Source organism: Pituophis catenifer, unplaced genomic scaffold (assembly GCF_029215685.1).
Source record: "Pituophis catenifer annectens isolate HBS135680 unplaced genomic scaffold, rPitCat1.0.hap2 SCAF_1, whole genome shotgun sequence".
In the NCBI taxonomy this organism is placed as follows: Eukaryota; Metazoa; Chordata; class Lepidosauria; order Squamata; family Colubridae; genus Pituophis; species Pituophis catenifer.
Genome location: NW_027256881.1, coordinates 245,431,339 through 245,453,771, shown reverse-complemented (window position 1 = coordinate 245,453,771; position 22,433 = coordinate 245,431,339). Strand labels below are relative to the sequence as shown.

The 22,433-nt window shown below is 37.9% G+C and overlaps 1 protein-coding gene across 1 annotated transcript in view; it reads right to left on the bottom strand.

Moving 5' to 3' along the window:
• Positions 1–1,419: 1,419 nt before the first annotated feature.
• LOC139310802 (mucin-2-like) overlaps positions 1,420–22,433 on the bottom strand; it is a 63,313-nt gene continuing 42,299 nt past the window's right edge. Inside the window, exons 32-48 of the mRNA XM_070935036.1 lie at positions 20,588–20,768; positions 18,979–19,226; positions 16,926–17,109; positions 16,278–16,476; positions 15,277–15,455; positions 14,170–14,239; positions 13,604–13,704; positions 13,366–13,397; positions 12,426–12,606; positions 11,735–11,839; positions 10,573–10,613; positions 8,957–9,079; positions 6,950–7,048; positions 5,389–5,517; positions 3,848–3,887; positions 2,581–2,710; positions 1,420–1,702 (exon numbers count right to left, since the gene is read on the bottom strand). Coding sequence (XP_070791137.1) covers positions 1,420–1,702; positions 2,581–2,710; positions 3,848–3,887; positions 5,389–5,517; positions 6,950–7,048; positions 8,957–9,079; positions 10,573–10,613; positions 11,735–11,839; positions 12,426–12,606; positions 13,366–13,397; positions 13,604–13,704; positions 14,170–14,239; positions 15,277–15,455; positions 16,278–16,476; positions 16,926–17,109; positions 18,979–19,226; positions 20,588–20,768 — 2,325 coding nt within the window. The remainder of the gene's footprint in view (positions 1,703–2,580; positions 2,711–3,847; positions 3,888–5,388; positions 5,518–6,949; positions 7,049–8,956; positions 9,080–10,572; positions 10,614–11,734; positions 11,840–12,425; positions 12,607–13,365; positions 13,398–13,603; positions 13,705–14,169; positions 14,240–15,276; positions 15,456–16,277; positions 16,477–16,925; positions 17,110–18,978; positions 19,227–20,587; positions 20,769–22,433) is intronic.

The window sequence follows — 22,433 nt, the reverse complement described above, 5'->3', positions numbered from 1 at the left end:
CACATACACACACACCACACTTATTTATTCATTTGGCAGATGGCTATCTCCCAAAAGATTTGGGGCAGTTTACAACACACACACACACACACACACACACACACACAATCCCTGAAACATGGACATGTAGAAGAGAATGGGGAGTTTCCAGTTAATTGACTTAATAAATGGGGAGTTTTAAATCCTTTCACAGAAAATTGATAGTACGATCAAACTGGCTTATAGCCTGCAGTGCTGAAAATATTTATCTATTGAAAATATTTCAATATTTTCAATAGAAAAATATATGAAAATATACAGTATACTGAAAATATAATTCTATTGAAATCTGTGACATACATGGAAAAAGTACATGACGGAGAAGACACAATCTCATGTATGTACTATTAAAAATGGGACAGATCTTTTTTAATCTGTGAAGTCAAAGACTTCCCTGTAGTGGTAAAAATTACAGCATGCAGGACTTAGAAAAATCTGAAACGATCATTTCAATTTGAAAATCAAATTGTACATAAAGCAACGATAAAAGTTTGTATGGTATTAGAACAAATGGACTTGAAGGTATGTGCACTTTCTCCATCCTCTCTTCAACTTTTTCTATTGACTTTTCAGCATTGCTCTTTGCTTTTGGCAGCACAGTCAACACAATTCTCAACAGACGTATATAGGAATCAAAAAGAAGTTAGTTTGGAAGGAAATATGAGTCTTGGGCATATCATCTGAGATTGTACTGTACCACTTATTTGGAACACAGGCAATCAGATGGACTCAAAAACAGTCTTGGATAATATCATCTGCCATGTGCATGTAAGTGTTTATAGTTCAGTGGACTTCAATAAGACCATGAAAAAATCCAGCAAAACTCCTCTGGAAACTCAGCAAGTTACTGGCATTTCCCTCATAGATCAGCAGCATTTCTTCTGAAGCATAAATTTTATAAGAGTAGAAGCACAAGATTTAAGAAACTCAAAAACATGTCAACAAAACCAGAAATGGAGACCTCGCTTTTGAAATATGCCTTTAATTAACCAAAGCAAAAGAAGCTGATTCAAAAGTCCAAGTCATACAATCCATCCTTCATTTTATATATATATATATAATAAGAAGAAAATATTTGTCTTTTTAGTGCAAATAAATAAGTGAGCACAGTAAAGGACAGTCAAAGGGGATGGGGACAGACTGAGAAGGCTGTAGAAAAAGGAGTGTCCAACTTTGGCAACTTTGAAGACTTGTGGACTTCAACTCCCAGAATTCCCCAGTCAGCAAAATTCTGAGAGGTAAAGTCCACAAGTCTTAAAGTTTCCAAGGTTCAACATCCCTAGAAAATAAGGCAAAGTGGTCGATTATAATAGTAGTCACAGTATATTTCTTCACTGTGTGCCAACAGTTATCTTATTTCATTCCAAAGCTTTCCTTCTTTTAATTTCTGTTCCCGATAGCCCTCAGAGCTTTCCTGACCCGTTCCAATGCCTTCTCTTCCTGGGGCAGCTGCGTGGTGTTTTGTCTGTTCTCCCTGTATTCTTCTGAGGAGCTTTGCTGGCCACCACATCCAGTGTTCAGGCACTCGCAGCGTTCTACATGGATGTACCTGTGTTTCTTTTTGATCCCATCAGGACACAGCAGCATGATTTCTTTCTTGGCTATCTTTGACTCTCTGCAGCAGCTGCACTTATGCGTCATGGAATTAGCTTCGGGAGAGTACCTGTTTTTATAACGCAAAATGAAGAAAGAGTTACATTTGCTCATGTTACTTTAAAGAGGGTGCTTTTGTTGAAGATCGGAGATGTGATATTACAGAACTTCTACCATAAGAGAAGAAAAATTTCCACTGCTTATTTTCCAGGAACTTAAACTAAAATTTCCACTGCTTATTTTCCAGGAACTTAAACTATGTCTTAAACTTAAACTTTATGAAAATGTTCCTCCAAATAGCAGATGATTCTGCTGAAAAGGTGGGCTGAGTCAAGAGACTGAGGTTAAGGAAAAAGGACAGTGAGAAATTCTAGCAGAAGCATCTTCTCTGAAAAGACAACTTCGTCCCAAAGTCTTGTAAATTCTCCTCTAGTAAATCTTCCAAAATTGATCTTTGTTAATTTGGAAGGTCCAATGAGAGGATAGAATCTTTAAATAGTCCATATTATTAAATAATTAATGTAATTCATATAACAATAGAGGTTATATTGACAACTAATATTTAAGATTGTTTCTTAGGAGGAAGATCTTAGTTCAAACACACTCAACGTCATCCATTTTTTTAAATATCTGAATTTTTATTTTTATTTTTTTCCCTACAATCCATATCTTCGAAAGTTTTAATACTTTCAAGGTTTTCAATTCCCCATAATAATAGATTAATCAGGAATTTGCCTATTATAATCCATTTGCCTATCATTCTTCCAAGTGGAAACCATTCATTATCCTATTTCATTTATCAAAATCATCTGTTTCCCAACTCTATCATTGCATGGTCTTTCATAGCTTGGAATTTAAAAAGAGATAATTTAATAACTTTGAACAAAGTTAGAAATCTGGCGTTGTCTTGCACATAAGCATATCGGTGGATTTCAGCATTTTACGTACACTGAAAAAGTTCCACATCTTCCTTCACACTGAGTCACAGGGACTAGTTCCTCTGAACGGCAGCCATTGTAATTGATGTAGTCCATTGTTTGAGAGGGAGAGCACGATGGGGTATCTGGCTTCAATATACCTATCAAACAAGAGGAATAAAAAGACTGTCATTCAAATACAAGCATTTTTGCTCAAGCTTTTTGCTCTCCTGGATGGAGTGTTCAGCATAGTCAATAATTTTCTCTCCGAAATTTGTGTCAAATACCTATTAAATGTAATTTGGTTGGTTATCTGAATGGGAAAGAATGCCCATGAAATTTTCAAAACCAGATATTTTAGATAGGAAAATTAAACCATTATCAACCTTTCCAATGAAACGAGTGAGTCTTTTTTGAAAGTTGATTTTTGCATAGAATTTTTCAATAGAGTACAAATGGGGGTGCTTCCATTAGTTTTAAGTTGGAAAGATATAAAAAGATATAAACAAATAAAGAGAGATAATTTTCCTGTGCATTATCTGAACACAAATGCCACATTATTAAAAAAAAAAAAGTTAAAACAGCTGCATAAATAACTAAACCAAAAATTATATTAATGAGCATCATTAGCCTAGTATCCATACATTGCTATCCAATCACCAAGCTCACTGAAAAAAAATAGTTTGATTCTGTTAAAATAAGAATTTATCCCATTTCCTCTGCCAGGTGTACAGTTTTATAATCTAGCAGGTAGATAATCGCTTCCTTTCTTCCAGGCATGTTCCTGGAAGGAACTAGGAAAACTTTCTGTTTCTTTAACATTTTAGTGGGATTTTCATCTCTTCCAAAACTTCAAGGAAAATTAAGGGAAATCCTTAATAAACCTATCATTTAAGAATGCCATATTGCAACATTTGCAAACCTTTCAGTTTAGTTTCGTTGAAGGGACCATGTTCCCAGGAACAAAGCTCTATTACCTTTATTATCTAGAGCCAATCATTCTTTAAATCACACAAAAACAACTAGGGATATTTTCATGTTTGCTAATTGTTCTTTTTAACATGGTTCATTAATCAAGCAAATATGTATACGTAGAGCATCAGTAGAATGAGCATCACTTGTATTCCATCAAAGTATTCCTTTTCTTCAATAGGAAAGCAATAATTTGCTAGAGTACAAATGGATGAACCTATCTCAAATAAATATTGATTGATATAATTTAATCGCCACTCCCCCTTCCTCATTATATACAGACTAATTCCTTAGAATGGAAGTGTTTATAGTTTTATAATACTTACATGTCTTACAACAGCCATTAGGCAAGAGTACAATGGTGCCCTGCAAACAAAATAATAACATAGCATCAATATGTATAACCACCTACTAGAACTGCAAATTGTATTGAAATAATTGCTCTGATGTTCTGCAATGTAATACCCACCATGATTCCTAGGAATTTTGGGATTTGTAGTTTATGATATTGCATGGGACAGGTAGGGAAGAGAACCATCTTTCCCTCCATCTTATTTCTTACATGAAGAACAAGTGAGAAAAATATGCTAATCTTAAACATGAGCATGCTGCTGATTCCTTTTACTGCATAAGTTATTTGAAGGAAGAATTACTTCCTTCCATACTGGAACTACAAACATGTGTTTGTATTTGTCTGTTCTGTATGGATCCTACTGGGATTACCCTGCAGCCTAAGAACATATCCACATTGCTCAGTTGCCTTGTCACCAGAACAGCTCATGATCCATTTTTGAACAGCAGAAGTGGATGATATCTGTCTGAAATGTTCCAGAACTCTTAGTATTCTTTAAATAATAATAATAATAACAACAAAAACAAAAACAGCAACAACAATAACAACAACAATAATAATAATATCCTTTTGGTATAATATTACATTGTCAGTTGATATTTTTCTCTTCAAATTATATCTATTTCTTTCAATATCATCAGCATTGAAAAATGTTTGGGGCATTGTGGTAATATGTGGGAATGACCTTGAAGACCCTCTGCCTAGGCTGTGGGAGTTTCTCCTATCTCCCAAGGTCATTCCCACATACCATTGCATCTATTTAAAGTTTAAAAGAACATCTATAGTTTTCTTCTTTAAAAAAAAATACCCCAAAGTTTAACGTTGTTTATCTCTTGTGAGATGGAACTGTTTCTCAAAAGGGAAGAAAGGCTTAAAACCTTTCATTACATACTTTTATACTAAAATTCTAGAAGAATTATTTCATTTTCCATCTCATTTTTCTCCTTTCACTGGCGATTATAGGTGCTGAGTGTCTTATCTTACATACTGGGCTGAACATACCAGATGAGACACTCTCTGGAACAGGGGTCTCCAACCTTGGCAACTTGTGGACTTCAACTACCAGCAAAGCTGGCTGAGGAATTCTGGGAGTTGAAGTCCATAAGTCTTAAAGTTGCCAAGGTTGGAGACCCCTGCTCTGGAAGACATATAGTGACAGGAGAAGCTACTAGCCACTCCCCTACCAAAGGGCAGGCCAGGAAGTGTAAACTCAGAGAACTTCTGGGAATGAACTCTTGAAACCTCTGACCTTTCACCTTATGGGTTGTGCTGTGCTATCTCAATGTGAATAAAACATGTTTAAGAATAATTAATTGTTGTATTTAAATGATAAACTTTTCTGTCCTGAACCATCTTTGTTTGTTTGCTTATTTTTCAGTATGAATTGCTACATTGTTCCAGCAAGCCACATAAAATCTACTTGATTCAGCTCTTGCTTCTACCCTATTCAATCTGAATCAAATAAATGTTTTTTTTTTCACAACATCATATGTGTAGGTTCAACTTTTCACTCACAGGTTGGCATCTATTCTCATCAAATATTGGGCACTTAATCACAGACGTAGAAGAAATCAGCTGCCTATGAATCATCGTACAGCTGTAAATAGTACAGTTGTCTTTGGGATCATTCCGACTTTCACCAGGCTGTTTGGAAGAAGGAAATAAATTCAGGACTAAATAGATTCCTATTCGTTAAAAACCTTTCTTCTCACAAAGAGCAGAGTAGACATTCAATAGAAGCATCCTCTTAATGAAAATTAACTAACATGATCAATCCTTTCCCCACCAATTGTGCCACTCATACTTGAGACGTGAGAGACTATAGAACAGGGGTGGGCAATTAATTTTTCCAAGGGCCACATGAAAAACTGGGACTGGTGTGGAGGGCCAAACCAATATGGCTGTGAGATGAAGAGGTAGAGGGGGAACTCATTAAATTTGCAGACAATACCAAGCTGGCAGGAATAGTCAACAATCTAGAAGATCGACTCAAGATACAGAAGGATCTAGAGTGACTTGAACATTGGGGCCTATCTAGCAAAATGAAATTCAGTGATGAGTAAAGTAAGGTTCTACATTTAAGCAAGAAAAACCAAATGCACAGGTATAGAAAAGGTGTAACTGGCTCAATAGTATTAACTGTGAGAAGGATCTTGGAGTCCTAGTGGACAATCACTTAAATATGAGCCAGCAGTGGGCTGCAGCTGCCAAGAAAGCCAATGCAGTCCTAGGTTGCATTAACAGAGGGATAGAATCAAGATCACATGAAGTGTTAATACCATTTTATAACGCCTTGGTAAGGCCACACTTGGAATATTGCATCCAGTTTTGGTCGCCATGACAGAAAAAAGGCATTGAGACTCTAGAAGGAGTGCAGAGAAGAAACCAAGCAAGGAAGCTCCTTTGTCAGTAGCAGAAGGATGGAATGCAGAGAAAATTAGAAAAATTAAAAAATATGTAAAGGAATGAAGTTTTTCAACTTCTGATTTATAAGCTACATTCATTTTCTTATTTCCATTCTAACTGTTACTCAATTTCCCTCACCCTTATTTTATTGAGATTTGTGTGCCTCGAGTCTCCATTATTTTTCTTGCAATTTCCAATAAGACTAACCCTGTTGATGCTTGTAGGCACAATTGAACAACCCACTCAGGACCTCATCCCCTCAATCTACAATAGTGAACTAGACAAAATAAATTGGAAAAAAATAGATATGAATATGTGAAAACCCATTTCTTACAAGTGGAAAAAATAGATATGAATATGCCCATAGTTATTTCTTATATCACTTTTTCATTCATTCTGTATTATAACAACTATAAATTCAATGGGAGTGCATTAGTTTTTGGTTTTTTTTAAATTTCATTTGTGCTTCATCTGAATGCATATCCTCTGGAGAAATTTCACACAGACGCCTAGATATTGTAAGGATAGTGGATTAAGGAAAATCATGAGAAGGTGCTGATGCGGTGACAAATTTTCAATTTCCCCCCACATTTTTCCACATTCTAGCCTGTAGCAATGCCAAGAAAAGCATTACTACCTGAAGATAATTATGAAAAAAAAATAAACTTACTTTTAAGATGACAATGTCATTTTCTATTGTTCTTATAACACAGCTTGTCTGCACGCATATTGGACAGCAGTCACCAGGATGTAGAATAGGAGAATAGCCCTACAGAGAAAGAGATACGGAACTGTGAGGTTCAAATAGGATTTTAAAACGATTTAATAAAACCAAGGATCCCTATTCAATTTCCAGACAGCCATCCTTTCTTTTGTGCTCTGTTCTGAGGTAGGCAATGTGGTCCCTCCAGATGGAGCGCTTATCTAACTAGAATGATCCATTAATGCCAACTGGCTATTCAGTTGCTCTGCTGTGCCTTCAAGACTGGCAGAAATAGAGCAGGTCAAGCTACCTCCAGCCTGGGAAGCAGATAGTGACTTATTTTCTCAATATCTTTGCCTAAGAATATCATAAAAGGCAGAAATACAGGGCTAATCAAGGGAGATCAACTGGTCCTCTGAGATCAGAAGACGTCTCCTACCTGGGTAGATTTTTCCCCAAAGGGTGGAATTTTCAGCGAACTTGTGCTCATGGATACCATGCCACATGCGATTCTTACCAGCAAGGGAGCCTCTCTGGTGCTTTTCTGTAGGGTGTTATGGGGTTTTTGCATTTGGGCCAAGGAGGCCCAGGTAAATTCTGGGCTTATCTTTGATGCTGTAGCCTTGAAATTATTAGGTTAATATGAAGCTCTGGTGGTTTCAACAAGATCTATAATCCTGGTTGGGTTGAGCAACCCATGAAAGAGCAGCCAGCAAGATGGGTATGGAATGACATGACATTTCTGTTTCAGGGCAGTGATAGGCAAGCCCAGGGGTGAAATGCTCCCTGTTTGGACTGGATCGAATGATCCGGTAGTGATTGTGGCAAGTGGTTCGGACAACCGGTAGCGATGGCGGCGTGAGGCTCTGCCCACCCGCCCAGGTGTCATTACTTCCTGGTTTTAACCAGGAAGTAATGCATTTTTTACCCTCTGCGCATGCACAGAAGGTTTTGCGCATGCACAGAGGGTCTGCGTGTGCATGTGACACGCGCATGAGCAAGCAAAGCAAGCATACACGCGTGGCATGTGCATTTCCGAACCAATAAGGAAGGTAAGTAGTTTTCACCCCTGGGCAAGCTCCTATTAGACACACTTCTGCTTTGCCCAAAATTTCTATATATGTGGCTGGGCATTGAGACTAAAGGGACTGGGTTCCTGGCAAAGCAGCTTGAGGTTCCTTGGCACTGCTGGGTATGGCAGGGAGCTTCTGCTAAGACAAGCTCTAGTTCAGTTCTTGGGTGAAAGAAGTCACAAAGAAGGCACAGTGTCCCTGAGCCAGTCTGTCCCCAAATGTACTCATTGTCACAAATTATTATTAGAACCAGCTATTGTTTAATTTAAAATCCTAATTCTAGATATTTGGGGCTGCAATTCCTGTAATTCCAAGTGATCACAATAGTATGACTGATGAGATTGTCATACAACTTCTACTTGCCTTCCATCTTCCATTCAACCACTTTACTACCAAGATTTCTACTTCCTCCTTCTCAGCATTTGGGGCCTATCCACAATGTTCAATTCTCTTTTTAAAAAACTGTTTTGGCTTTTTTTTCCACCTTGGGTTTTTTTCCTTTCTTAATGATATTTTGTTCTTTATGGTTGACCCAAGATACTTTTCCTGCTAAAGGCAAAGGATGAAAATCTCTCTATTCCAGTTGTATGTGTAAGTTGATCGTTGTGGGGAAAAAAAAATCTTGTTTGAATATTGGCTGCAGAATGACAGCTTTCAATCCATCTGGGGACAATGTGCTAGCTTGGATGGGAAGACATCTATTCTGCTATATCTGCTGTTCTCAGTTGAGCATTTCTACTGTCAGAAATGGCTACTTCACTCTATCTTAACAGTGAAGCTTGTCCTCAAATTTGGGAATGTCACAACATTAGGTTACAGGGAACAGTTCTTCCACAATCCTGCTTGTCCTCTTGTTTTCCCACATATTGCTTTGTCTGCTTATATAAGTGGAACTACTTACCTCCTGGCACTTCACATTACATGGGATAGTCTTACACTCTATGATATTCAGAAGAGTGGTGGTGTTTTGTTCATTTGTGCATTTACACTGTTCGCACCGGCTTCCTAAGACTTCTGAACCAGGCTGGAACAAAGCAAGGGGATTCATCCATTAGCAAAGAATAAGATAAAGCAGATCTGATGCAATATACTTGTTACAAAATCATTGAAACTCTGATATGAGAAACTCTGATATGGGGATTAGAGAATTTGCTGCAATTCTAGAATTTATTACATGGATTTTTAAGCCTCTAACTCTTTATTTCTATTCTTGCTATTTGTCTACTTTACTATTCCCTTATAATGGTATTCGAGAATGGCCTTCAGGATGGGAAAAGAGATATTGCCTAGGAAATGATCAGACAAGAGAGGCAAGAAGAGCCCTTAGTCGCTTAACAGTCAAAGAAAGAAACTTAATCGGACGGTCAAAAATTCAGCTAGTAGTTTGTACTTCAGATTTGCATGAGTCTGTTAATGTAGCCTTACAATTAAAGTAGAATTAACTCATCTAATCATGTTTCCTATCTGGTTTACCCAGAAGGCTGATATCCCCTTACTATTAATCCTTTTATGCTTTTGCCTCTTTTTATTTTTTTCATAATGCATGTTTAGGCAAGAAATGAGGATTCCTGAACAACATCTTTGAAGGCTTCTCAATCCCATTCTCGTGACTGTCCTCCCACTTCTCATCACAAATCAGTCATGGCAACACTACAGCCATATCCTCTGCTTTATTTCTACAACTTCCTAATGGGGCTTAGATATGCCCTTTTGCTAACCCAGCTCTTCATTACTCTTCCTCTTTTTTTGTCACTTGCACAGTCCAGCATGGTTGAAAACATTGCTCTGATCAGCCATTTGAGTCTGCAGAATCATATGTCTCACTTTAAAGCATTCTGTGCTTCCTAGCTACAGGCAATCAACTTTTGCCTTGGAGACTCACTGCTTCTTTACCCTCCATCCCAAAGCCAGAGATGGTTTGGGTCAGCTTACTGCTAAACTAGCAAACAGTATATACTTGATAACAACACTGCACAACTGCGACTTCTCCCAACTGGCCAGCACAATAGTTCCAGCATAATCTGTTGAGGAGACTTTTCCAGTCTGTGGGCCACAGACCTACAAGTCTTGGTCTAGACAGAAACAAATACTGCTGAGCTCAATGGGACCTGTTCACTTATAAACAAGCATAGGGTTTTCTATAGTATCAATAGAACTTATTTCTAACTAGATATGTACTTTGTGTGTCCTGAAAGACCTAAGTGCAGTAACAAAACTGGATAAGTGGGTTGGTTCTAAAAGCAGGTTAAGTGACTATGTGCTGGAATCCTGGTTATCCCAGAATGCCTTGGGTGAGGCTGTATACAGTAGGCATGTTCCCTAAGTCTTCTACAACTCTTTTCTTAGTTTTGCTATTTTCCCTGACATGATGTTCATTAACTTTCAGTTATAACTCATTCTTGTTATTTACCTTTATAAATAAGCCTTCTAAAGTTGCAACTCTCATAAAAAGGTAGGCTATGAGTTTGATTATTTTTTTAAAAAAAAATCCCTCTTAAGAAGAAAGGAAAACTTTACCTTATATTCATTACCATCCTTCACACACACATTTTTAGGATCTAGAGAAAATAATTGTTTAAAAATCTTTGTCAGTACTTTAGGCACTTTGCTTAAAAGTAACTATATTATTGTTGATATACTTTCTCTACTACGTAATTTTAAGTAAAGTAACAACACATTTTCTCATCTTTTCTCCCCAATTATGGCATTCACTGATGCCTACTGAAGATATTGCTATTTATTTACTTACTTATTTACTTATTTATTTTATCTAAACAACTGTGCAGTACCTTATGGATGTAGAATCTATAGTTACCCAAATAGTTTATTTTAAAACCACCATAGATCCCAACATGGCCAGTGGCGGGAGATTTGGGGAGATGTAAGTGAACCAGGGATGTGGTGGCTCAGTAGCTAAGATGCTGAGCTTGTTGATCGAAAGGTTGGCAGTTCAGTGGTTCGTATCCCTAGTGCCGTGTAACGGGGTGAGCTCCCATTACTTGTCCCAGCTTCTACCAACCTAGCAGTTTGAAAGCACGTAAAAAATGCAAGTAGAAAAATAGGGACCACCTTTTGTGGGAAGGTAACAGCGTTCCGTGCGCCTTTGGCACTTAGTCATGCTGGCCACATGACCATGGAGACATCTTCAGACAGCGCTGGCTCTTCAGCTTTGAAACGGAGATGAGGACCGTCCCGTAGAGTCAGGAACGATTAGCACATATGTGCGAGGGGAACCTTTAACTTTACCTTAAGTGAACCAAGATCTTCATTCCTAATTATCAGTCACCTCCATAGAATGTTCTACTGAAGTTTACATGAACTCAGGGTGGATAGGGATTATAGATTTCTATTGTGTATTGCTCAAATTAATGCATTAAAGACAAGGATGTATAAATTAGGTATATTACAGATGGGCAAGAAAAAAAACAAATTTATAGATATGGAAGGAATTTTTTAAAAATCTGTGAGCAGGATATTACGCAGTTCATTACGAAGTACCTGTACTCTAAATTTGATTTGCTTTCAGCTGATAAGTGTTAGGTGATAAAATAAATATTTTGTGGAATCAATTTCCATTGATAATAACTGGACATAATTCTAACATTTAGGATCAAAGTCTCAAGCTGAATTTTCCAAAGTCATATATTCATCCTTCCAAAGTTAGTTAAAAGAGACTTACTGCATTGATAAGAAGGACAACAGCGTTCTTCAGTGGTGTTTGCAACAGCTATGAAGCCTGGATCACACTGAGGAGGCTTGGTCGTACATTGAGAGGTATTGCACACTACGATGGAGAAAAGAAAAATTCAACTTCTACACTGGCAAATTATCCTTTTTCTTCTAAGCATGATCTATTGCAGAATAAAGCAACTGTACTCTTAGAAATTCTTTAAGTTTACAGACTCTCCTATAGATTGAAAAAACTGTAATGAGAAAATCTTATTAAGTTAGCTTACTTTGTAATAATGCTTTATAAATGAGTTGGATCACAAATGCACATCACTTGAAATACACTTATATTTTCTATACTGAGAGATTCAAGCCTGGTTGCCTGAGGGAGATGACATTAAAAAATAAATGGTGGCACAATGGTTAGAATGTAGTACTGCAGGCTAACTCACTGCTCACTCCAGGAGTTTGAATCTGAGAGGCTCAGGGTTGACTCAGCCTTCCATCCTTCTGAGGTTGGTAAAATGAGGCCCCAGATTATTGGGAGCAATATGCTGACTCTGTAAACTGCTTAGAGAGGGCTGTAAAGCACTATGAAGCAGTATATAAGTCTAAGTGCTATTGCAATTGCTAAATGTAGAGAGTATAGATCATACAGTATCACTGTCATTGACATATGGTACCCACATGGACATACTCACCACACACAGTATCTAAACAGCATTTGTCATCAGGATTAATTTGGGTGGTCTTTTGATATCCTTCTCCTTCACACTGTACTTCACGATCTGGTACTGGACACTTGTGAGGTTCACAGATAATGCCACTTCCACCTTCCAGGCAAATACAGTCTTTGCAGTCAAACTGAAAGGTCTCCCCATACTGTCAATGAGAAAGAGTAACTGGTTAATAGTGTAAGAACCTATAGAATATTAAGCAGCATAAACCTGATCCCCCCATACGCACCATTGAAGGACTATCATAAATGTTACAGAAATTTCTAGGAGTTAACCAAAGGGATTACTCAACTGATTGGGTAGGGGGCATTGGCAGGTAAAGAACTAAAAATGGCAGCTCCATTCACTTGACAGAAGCTCAGAACCCTTTTATACATGATGCACATAAAAAGGGCTGCAGTTTTGATATTATTATTTATTTATTAAATTTATATGCCACCTATCTCGCTACCCAAGGTGACTTTGGGCAACATATAACTTGCATACAATTGCCACCACCATCTTGAGTTTAGTAATCTAATAATCATAATTGTTGACTCATTGAAATTCCTGTAAGATTTATAATAAACCTTAATATATTATTACCATAGCTGTCATCATCAATAGATTTTTTGTTTGTTTGATTGTTTCAAAGTCTTGCCACTCATATAATACTGGTGACTTTCATAAAAGACAATGACTTTCTGCTAAGCAAAGGTCTGTGCATCCCTGATCAAGCTACCCTCCTCCAATTCTTTATCACATAGCTTTATTAGCATGGATAACCTCTGCAAGTAGATGAAAGTATAATGTAAAATACAGTTGATAGGGAAAAAAGTCAGAATTCTATCATAAAGCAAACCTATTGCAGAAAATATAGAGTTCATTGTCAAACTCATGCATAAAAAACAGACATGTTGCTTACCTTTCTGGGAATATTGTCTGGTCCAACACATCCTAAAAACAAAGGTATTTCTATTAATGTTAAGATAATTTCTATTATTTAAATTGTATTAATAAGAACAGTAAAAATGTAATTTTATACATGCCAACTGAGAAGTAAACTCCATTGAGTTCAATGAGATTTACTCCCAGATGCAAGCATATATTGGACTACATCCTAAGTACGTTTGAGAAAAAGAAGAGTCAGAACCCAAACTTACCACAAATTTCCACACATACATCTATACCACTGTCATAAAGTTTTGTCCCATCAGGACAGAAGCACCCTTCCATTTGTTTTGTCTGGTTTTGTCCTATTGAGCTACAACAGAAAAAGGTAAATGAATCAACAATTCTTTTTCACATATCTAACGAAAACTTGCAGCTTTAATTAAAGGTGTTTTGGGACATATAGAAGGACAAGTGCAGTATCTGTCAAGTGTTGCTTCCCAGAATCATAGGACAACTCAGAGGGCAGGAAGGGATGTGTTACTTATACTAAATGACTGCCCCAATAAATGTGTAAATTGTATGGTATGCATTCATAGATTATATATTTCAGCTTTCTAAGCCAGATCCAGCATTTTAAGAGTTTTCATTTACTTATTTATCACATTCATATGGCTGCTCATCTCACTCAAATACTGAGTTCTGGATTCCTTCTAACAGGATAGGAGACCTGCTATCTAAGATGATACACAGGCATATTATATTAAACAACTGCAAAAATAATCACATTGAAATAGAATTATTTCAGAATTGTCTGGAATGTCAGAAAATGAATTACCCTGATTTGCAAGTTTCTTCTACAGCAGGACCACATGCTTTGTACACTTTATTGGATGGGCAGACAATGGCTGGAAAACAAAAAGGAGGGAGGATACAGATGAAGATGATACAATGGATGAATGATAACACCTTCCAAAATAAAGTGTGGAAAAGTTTAGCCGATTATACATTCTTTGGGACTGCCTTTGGATACCACATTTGGGGAATAATATAATTTTTATGCTCGTGCTATGAATAACAAACCAAGATTCATTCATGAACTAGGAGATAAGATTAAGCTAAGGAGGAAGGTACACTTTGTTAGCCCTTAGAAGCAAGAGAAGGGAGAAGGTGGTAGAAAGAGATTAATTGGCCTATACTTCTTCCTTCCTGGACCTCTTCCACCCTCCTCTCTTTTTTATATACATTTTTAATTAAACATTTTAAAGAGAACATAAAAACTAATGATACAGAATGAAGAGAACAAAGAAAGAGAGAAAGAAAAAAGAAAAATGAAGAGAAAGGATGCAAAGAAATAAAAAGAAGCTTCTGATTTCCTTTGCAAGTATGATTACAAAGTTATCTTCTGCTCTATGATTACAGAAAAAGCTCACTTTTTTCTACTATCCAATTTTTTTTTACACCTTCTCTTCTCTTGATGGGATGAGCATATCACATAGGACACTACTTCTGGTGTATGAAGTGATCTAATTTCTCCTGCATAGGCTACCCACATTAGGAGACTGAGTAACTGAGTATATTGGGAAGAACCCAGGAGATGCTAGCAAAAGAAAAGAGAAATGGAGGGTGACCTGTCACCATTCTCCACATTCCACTTTTTCATTCATCTGCTATTTCTTTGCTGTTAACACGAACCTTCCAAATGTTGATACACCTTCTACAATTTTCTTATCCCTAGAGCATTTTCAGCGACAGATTGACCATGTTTCAAGAAAAAGAAGAATAGTCTCCAGCAATAGAAAATACAATCACCTAAGTAAAGTAAGACGTTTCAAATTACTGTATGTTGACGTTCTCCCGCTAAAGTGGGAGCGGTTGTTTGGAAAGGCATGTCCTATAGTTCTTTATTCAGTTCCAGACAAATTTTAGAAATGGAGACACTTACGACATGCTTTCTCGGTATGTCCTCTCCAGTCAATGCAAACCCCCTGATCTGCACAGGTTGCTGCATAAATTTGAAGACTTGCACATTCCATGGATTGGTTGGGCATTCTGCAGCTATCAAATACGCAGGCATCATAGTAGCTTTTAACTTCAACAAAGTGATGACATTTCTGAAATAAACTGGATAAATATATATATATATATAATAAGTATGAGGTCATGGATGGTATAGGAGCATTTCTTCAAGGTAAGTGTTTATCCTCCAGATACCTTACATAAAGATAGTGAACATTCTACTAAACTAGCAGGGAAAGTAATGTAAGGTTCTATGGCCAGATTTAAAAACTATCCAGTTTGAGTTGTAAAATTCTGGGCAACTTAGAATGCAGCAAAGAGTTAGAATTTTCTGTATCACCTTGCTGATCCAACACTTCCCAAATAAACCTCTACTGATACCCATAACAGGTTAGGTGACCATTATACGGCTGACAAAAAGCTCTAGAATGATCCACACCATGACATTATGGTTGGATGGTGTCAATTTAAGAGATAAAATATCGTTTTTATTTCAGGACAGATAATGACAAGACCATTTCATGAATGAGTTGAGGGTGTGATGAGGGCAATGTCACTAGATCAAACTGGAAAGTTATTAACGGCAGACAGATAGATAGATAGATAGATAGATAGATAGATAGATAGATAGGTAGGTAGGTAGGTAGATAGATAGACAGACAGACAGTCAGTCAGACAGACAGACAGACAGAAAGAAAGAAAGAAAGAAAGAAAGCAGACAGACAGACAGACAGACAGACAGACAGACAGACAGACAGACAGATAAGTCAATGGTCTCAGAATGACAAATATAAGCACACTATGATTTTCTAAAATAAAATTGCTCAGCAGAGCAGGCTACTGGTGAAAAATCAAATCATAAGTGTATAGCATGGTTTAAAATCAGAAAAAAAAATCAAATGTGAAAGTAATGTACAGACTATTTACCTTCCTTTTAGAAGCTCACACAACTGAGATGGTTTGCAGGGTGGGGATGGGGGTTTTGTAGGTGTGGGTGCGGGCATATGTTCACAATGTGGTTTTTCTGGATCATAAACAATCCAGTCATCTGCCATTATTTCACAGGAAGGTATAACAGTCCCATTCCGTAACATACAATCATCGTGAATATTGTTGTTGCATTTTCCTAAATTGGAGTGACAAAGGAACCACACAAAAATTCATACTTACATTTCCATCCTACTATTTGATGAAGAATAATTTGCTATCTAAATTTGTAATAACAGTAATATGCAAAAGTCAGCAATAACCTTTATACTTGACAATAACAATACGAAGAATAAAAAGAAGGGGAAAACCATATACAAAGTCACACAGCTGAATACCAAAAGCTTTTGTACTTTCCTTTGCATGCTTGCTTTTTATATCGCATGTCAACAATCCTCAGTGTTGCAAAAAAAAAATAAAAAAATAAAAAATCAATGACATGCAAAATTATTATTACATAATTTATATATGTTAGGATTGGCCATTTGGATGTTATGTCAGAATGTCTACCTCCTACGTTCCAGATAGTTTAGCAATCATCTACTTTACAGTGTTCATTTTTACAAACATAAGTATAATCATTCTTACCACATTGTCCCTGGGTATTGTTGGCAAAAGTGCTATAGGGCATCCGGATTGTGAAGGCCATGCCATTGTATGTTACATTAATCTTCAATCTAGTTAGTTCCACCACATGATTTATACCAGCCTTGTAAACCTTCAAGCTATATTTTTCATAAGGTAAACACACTGTCACATGATTCACAGTCACCTAATGTTCAAGGAGCCAGAAAAAATATAATTAAATAGGAACCGTGGTTATAATGAAATACCCCCCCAACATATATTTTAATTATGTATATATAATTAAAATCTAAGAAGATTTTATATATAGGCAGGCTGACAGGCAAGCAGACTGGCTGGAAGACAAACAGACAGACTCTGGAAGAACCTCAAAACATGGTTTTGTCAACTAGCCTGCCTTATACCTGTTTCAGACAAAGCAAATACACTCCCCCCCCCCAATTCTATCATTCAGTTTTAAAAAGCACATTGAACTTCTCCCCCCCCAAATCTCTGTTGACGAAAATCCTAATTTGACCTGATAGCCAGCCCATCTATCCCATAATATGACTGAGCCTTTTAATTACATGATAGTTGACTAAATGCACAAAATAAAAATATACTTGCAACATTTGTTGTCTAAAGCCATCATCCCGGCCTGAGGTAGACTAGTGGTTCCCATCAGTTTCAATTATTATTTCAACAAATTCATGTCACAGTTTGAGTAAAGATCTTAGGTGATACAGGTAAATCTGGTTGATGCAAGGTATGAATCCAACTGTATGTCAGAAATTTCCCAGCTTGAATCCATGAAATGGGAGAAGCCTTGTCTTGTAAATTCACTCTTTCTGGGGCAGATGGGCTGGCTATCAGGTCAAATTAGGATTTTCGTCAACAGAGATTGGGGGGGCGGGGAGAGAAGCTCAATGTGCTTTTTAAAACTGAATGATAGATTTGGGGGGGGGGAGTGTATTTGCTTTGCCTGAAACAGGTATAAAATTCTCAACACTGGGTGAATAATTGGAGAGAGTTGGCACTAAAGGTGTATTAAGCAGGGGTGAAATCCAGCAGGTTCTGACAGGTTCTGGAGAACTGGTAGCGGAAATTTTGAGCAGTTCAGAGAACTGGTAGTGGAAATTTTGAGTAGTTTGAGAACTGGCAAATACCACCTCTGGCTGGCTCCAGAGTGGGGTGGGGATGGAGATTTTACAATATCCTTTCCCAGGAGTGGGGAGGGAATGGGGATTTTGCAGTATCCTTCTCCTGCCGTGCCCACCAAGCCACACCCACCAAGCCATGCCACACTTATCAAGCCACGCCCACAGAACCGGTAGTAAAAAAATTTGGATTTCACCACTAGTATTAAGGTATGAACTGTGAATGACTTATAGCCGTGATTACTAAGATCATGTGTTCTTTTCTCCTTTCCACAGCCCTCCTCTCTCTGCTTTAAATGAAAGTGCATTTCAAAATTCTATTGTAGTGAAATCCATGAAGCCACCTGGTAGACATTGTCTGAATTATGCCAGCAAGTAAGGATTTAGTGAAAGGAACAAGAAAAAGCCACAGAGTTGCCTGAAAGAGATAGGAGAGAAAAGCCATTCCTCTTGAAGAATGAGAAAAATGTGGCTGCCTTCAACCAACTTCCCTCCTTCCAAACTATGGACATGGCTACCTGACCAAAAATAACACAGACATTCCACCACATAGATATTGTAGAACCTCAAGCAACCCAAGATCACTATTAATATTAGAGTTTATGGAGGAAAGCACTTCCTCAAAGATAAGAGGTTTTTTTTTACTCAGTTTTTTTCACCTGAGGTGGAAACTGGAGATAGTAAAATTGGAACATTAATATGAACAATCTATAAATTATCTATTGAAAGGGTTGCTGTGAAGTAACAGTGAGAAGTATTGTAATATACTCTGCATGATATGTGTCTCAGAGGCTGTCTGCTACTGACCATATGCAGGGTTGGTAGAGTAAATTGTCAGTTGAACCTAGGTAAGTAAAGATTTGCTAGTCATAACCATTGTTTACAATTTTGTACTGAAATGTAAGCCATTCTACACGTACCTCTACTTTCAAAGGAATCAGGTTGACCGTTTTGAGGCGCACTTCCTGGGACTCGTGCTTTACGGTGAGAGTACGGGTGCAAGAGACAGATTGCGCTGGATCACAGTGGTAGTTATCGATGTACACTCCAAAGTTGTGGATGGTAGGATTAATCTCTTCCATTAGGACATAGGTACAATTACCTTGGTAACTGTAGTAGAGGCCATCAAATGTCATGTAATGTGGGTCTCCCCAGCCAGTGCAATAGCCTTCAGAAAGACAATAGTGTTGATTATTTGCTGGGAACTCCTATAAATAACTAAAAGAAATGGCAGGGGTTCCTAATAGATTTTGAGAATAAATTAATCTGGAAAATCTAGAAAAAATTGTCAAGAAACCTGTGATTGGAATAAAGCATTGTCATTCTCATTTACAGAGATGAGCACAAATGGGATGTTGAAATTGTCTGACAAATTTGGGGGCCAAAAAACCTTGAGTGAACAATTCTTTGAAATTTCTCCAGAAGAAAGAGAAATTCTCACATTGCTTCTCAAGTACAGAATTATCCCCGAGGAGCGACAGAAACATTTCAGTGGGAAAAGCCCACTGGAAACTGTTCTTTCCTTCCTTTCACTTTTTAATTTTGATTTTGCTCAGTATTTTAAGCAATTGCTAGATAATAAGAATAGGATGGGGGAAAGCATTTTTATTTATTTGAATTGATTAGATTTACTAATCTAAGGTTTCATTAGGTTAATTTCATTTATTTATTTACCTATCTGCATGTATTCTTTCACAAGAATAAATTTATCTGCATCTCTTTTTTAAAAGATTGTTATTTGTTTTATTCAGCAGTGCCAATATATACAGTTAGTTTATGCTAAATAAAACTTTTTCATTAATTAGATACTTTATATGTTATTTTACTAATTGTATCTGTTCCATATGACATGAGAAATTCCTCCCAGCAGCAATAGCATGCTTGAAATGATAACTGAATATATCACTAGTATTTTTTTTTTCAATTATTTTAACTATTTATTTCAGAGTGCTTTTGAGTCAGTGCTGATTCTGGGTGACTGCCTGGACAAGTTCCAGAAGTTTTCTTGGTAAGATTTTGGAAGTGAGTTGCCATTGCCTTCTTCCTAGGGCTGAAAGAGAATGAATGGCCCAAAGTCACTCAGCGGGTTTTGTGCCTCAGACAGGACTAGAACTCTGAGTCTCCTGCCTAATGCCTTAAGCACTACACAAACTGGCTTTCTTATTAATATAGTATTTAGTTTCCTTCAGTTTAATTGTCTACCAAATAAGGTAGTGTTTCTGCATGCTAATTTTCTATAACCAGGAAACATTCTTACTGTCAAAGGCATAAGTGTTGATTTCTTGTTGTTTGAACATGGATCAATGTATTTTCTTGCATTTTTTTAGAGAATGCCTTTCTTTATATTTTCATCACAACCTCTCCTGAAACTGATCCCTGAATCTCTTCACTCCAAGTTCAATTTATAGGAATTAGCAGCTCTTTCAGGTAATAACAGTATGTGCAATACAACACCAGTCCAATAGCTTGAGGAGTTCTCTTGAGCTTCAAGAGAACATCAAAATTGTTTATATAAATATATGTACTCACAGTCACATTCCCAATGTGTGCAGCATTGATTTTCATCTAATACTTCTATAGGAGCAAGCCCATTGGCACACGTGGGCTTTGGTGGAGTGTTGCACTCGATAGGGTACCTCTCCCATAGGTTATCCGTAACACATATTAACTCGGTGCAATTACATATCCCCCCACTTTCTCCTGGTGGTATCTGAGACAACAGAGAAAAAAATGTATCACACTTTATAATCCTGACCAAACATGCAATATATGAATGGATTAAAAGAACTAATTTAACAGAAAAACAGAGTTGGAAGAGAGTTTGGAGATCCTCTAGTCCAACCCCCTGCTCAAGCAGGAAACCCTGAGCCATTTCAGACAAATGGTTGTCCAATATCTTCTTAAAAACCTCTCGTGTTGGAGTACCCACAACTTCTGGAGGCAAGCCATTTCACTTATTATTCTTATTCCCACTCAACACCTGCCTTTGTTGTTGTCATTTAAATTATAGATCTCAAAGCTATGCACTAGTACCGGGGTGTCAAACTCAAGCCCAGGGGCCAAATCCAGCCCACAGGGTGCTTAGATGTGGCCCGCGGGGCCACTCTGGAAACAGCAAAGGACTGGCCTGCAGTGCCTCTGCCACTGAAAACAGAGCTTGTGAGGGCCGCATGCAGCCCTCCTGAGCTCCGTTTTCGCGGGCAGAGATTGTAGGACGCTGTCGCAGCCAAAAACGGAGTTCAGGAGCCTGTTTTTGCTGGCGGAGAGCTCAGGCTGCCCGAGGCACCCCCGAAACAAGTGATGTTGAGCTGGCCATGCCCAACCTGGCCCTGCCCACCCCCAGCCTCTTGAGGTCAAATACAACCCTGATATGGCCCTCAGTGAAATTGAGTTTGACATCCATGCACTAATACGTTTAATTTGTTTTAATATGTTCTGGTAATATAACACCAGGTACGATGGCTTTGCGTGTGACATTAGATAAGATTTAACTATGCTTAAAAGTTAAAAGGGACGTGGTGGCTCAGTGGCTAAGACGCTGAGCTTGTCAATCAAAAGGTTGGCAGTTCAGGGGTTCGAATCCCTAGTGCCGCATAACGGGGTGAGCTCCCGTTACTTGTCCCAGCTTCTGCCAACCTAGCAGTTCGAAAGCACATAAAAAATGCAAGTAGAAAAATAGGAACCACCTTTGGTGGGAAGGTAACAGCGTTCCGTGCGCCTTTGGCGTTTAGTCATGCCGGCCACATGACCACGGAGACGTCTTCAGACAGCGCTGGCTCTTCGGCTTTGAAACATAGATGAGCACTGCCCCCTAGAGTCGGGAACAACTAGCACATATGTGCGAGGGGAACCTTTACCTTTACCTTTAACTATGCTTAAACTGAGACCGTATAGGAAATTGGAATCAGTTCATATGACAAAAGCATTTTTCCCCTTTGGTTAATGTAAGAACCAGTCAAGGAAAATAATTTGGCCCTCTCCAATTTGAGGGAAGGAATGCACATCAGATGCTGGGCTAGGAGTGAAGAAACCCGGCATGGAAGTTCACTGGATGTCTCTGGAGATTCTCAGCCATCCAGGTCATGGTTTGAAAGAAGGGTCAAAGAGGCCATCTACATTAAGATTGAACAGCTCTCTCGCCACAGAGGAGGATGGATACGACACCCCCTATCTCCTGTTTACAACACAGTCCTTTCAGCAGTTCCAAGAAGGTTCCACACCCATTTGCACTATTCAGGCGACCCCGAGGGCACAGATAAATCTCCAAGTGGCCTCAACGACTCTCAGAAAGAGTGCTAAGGACTAGATGATTGCAAGGAATATGGATCCTTCGATGCTCCATCATTTAGTCAGAACTGAAGAAGCTTCTAGGATG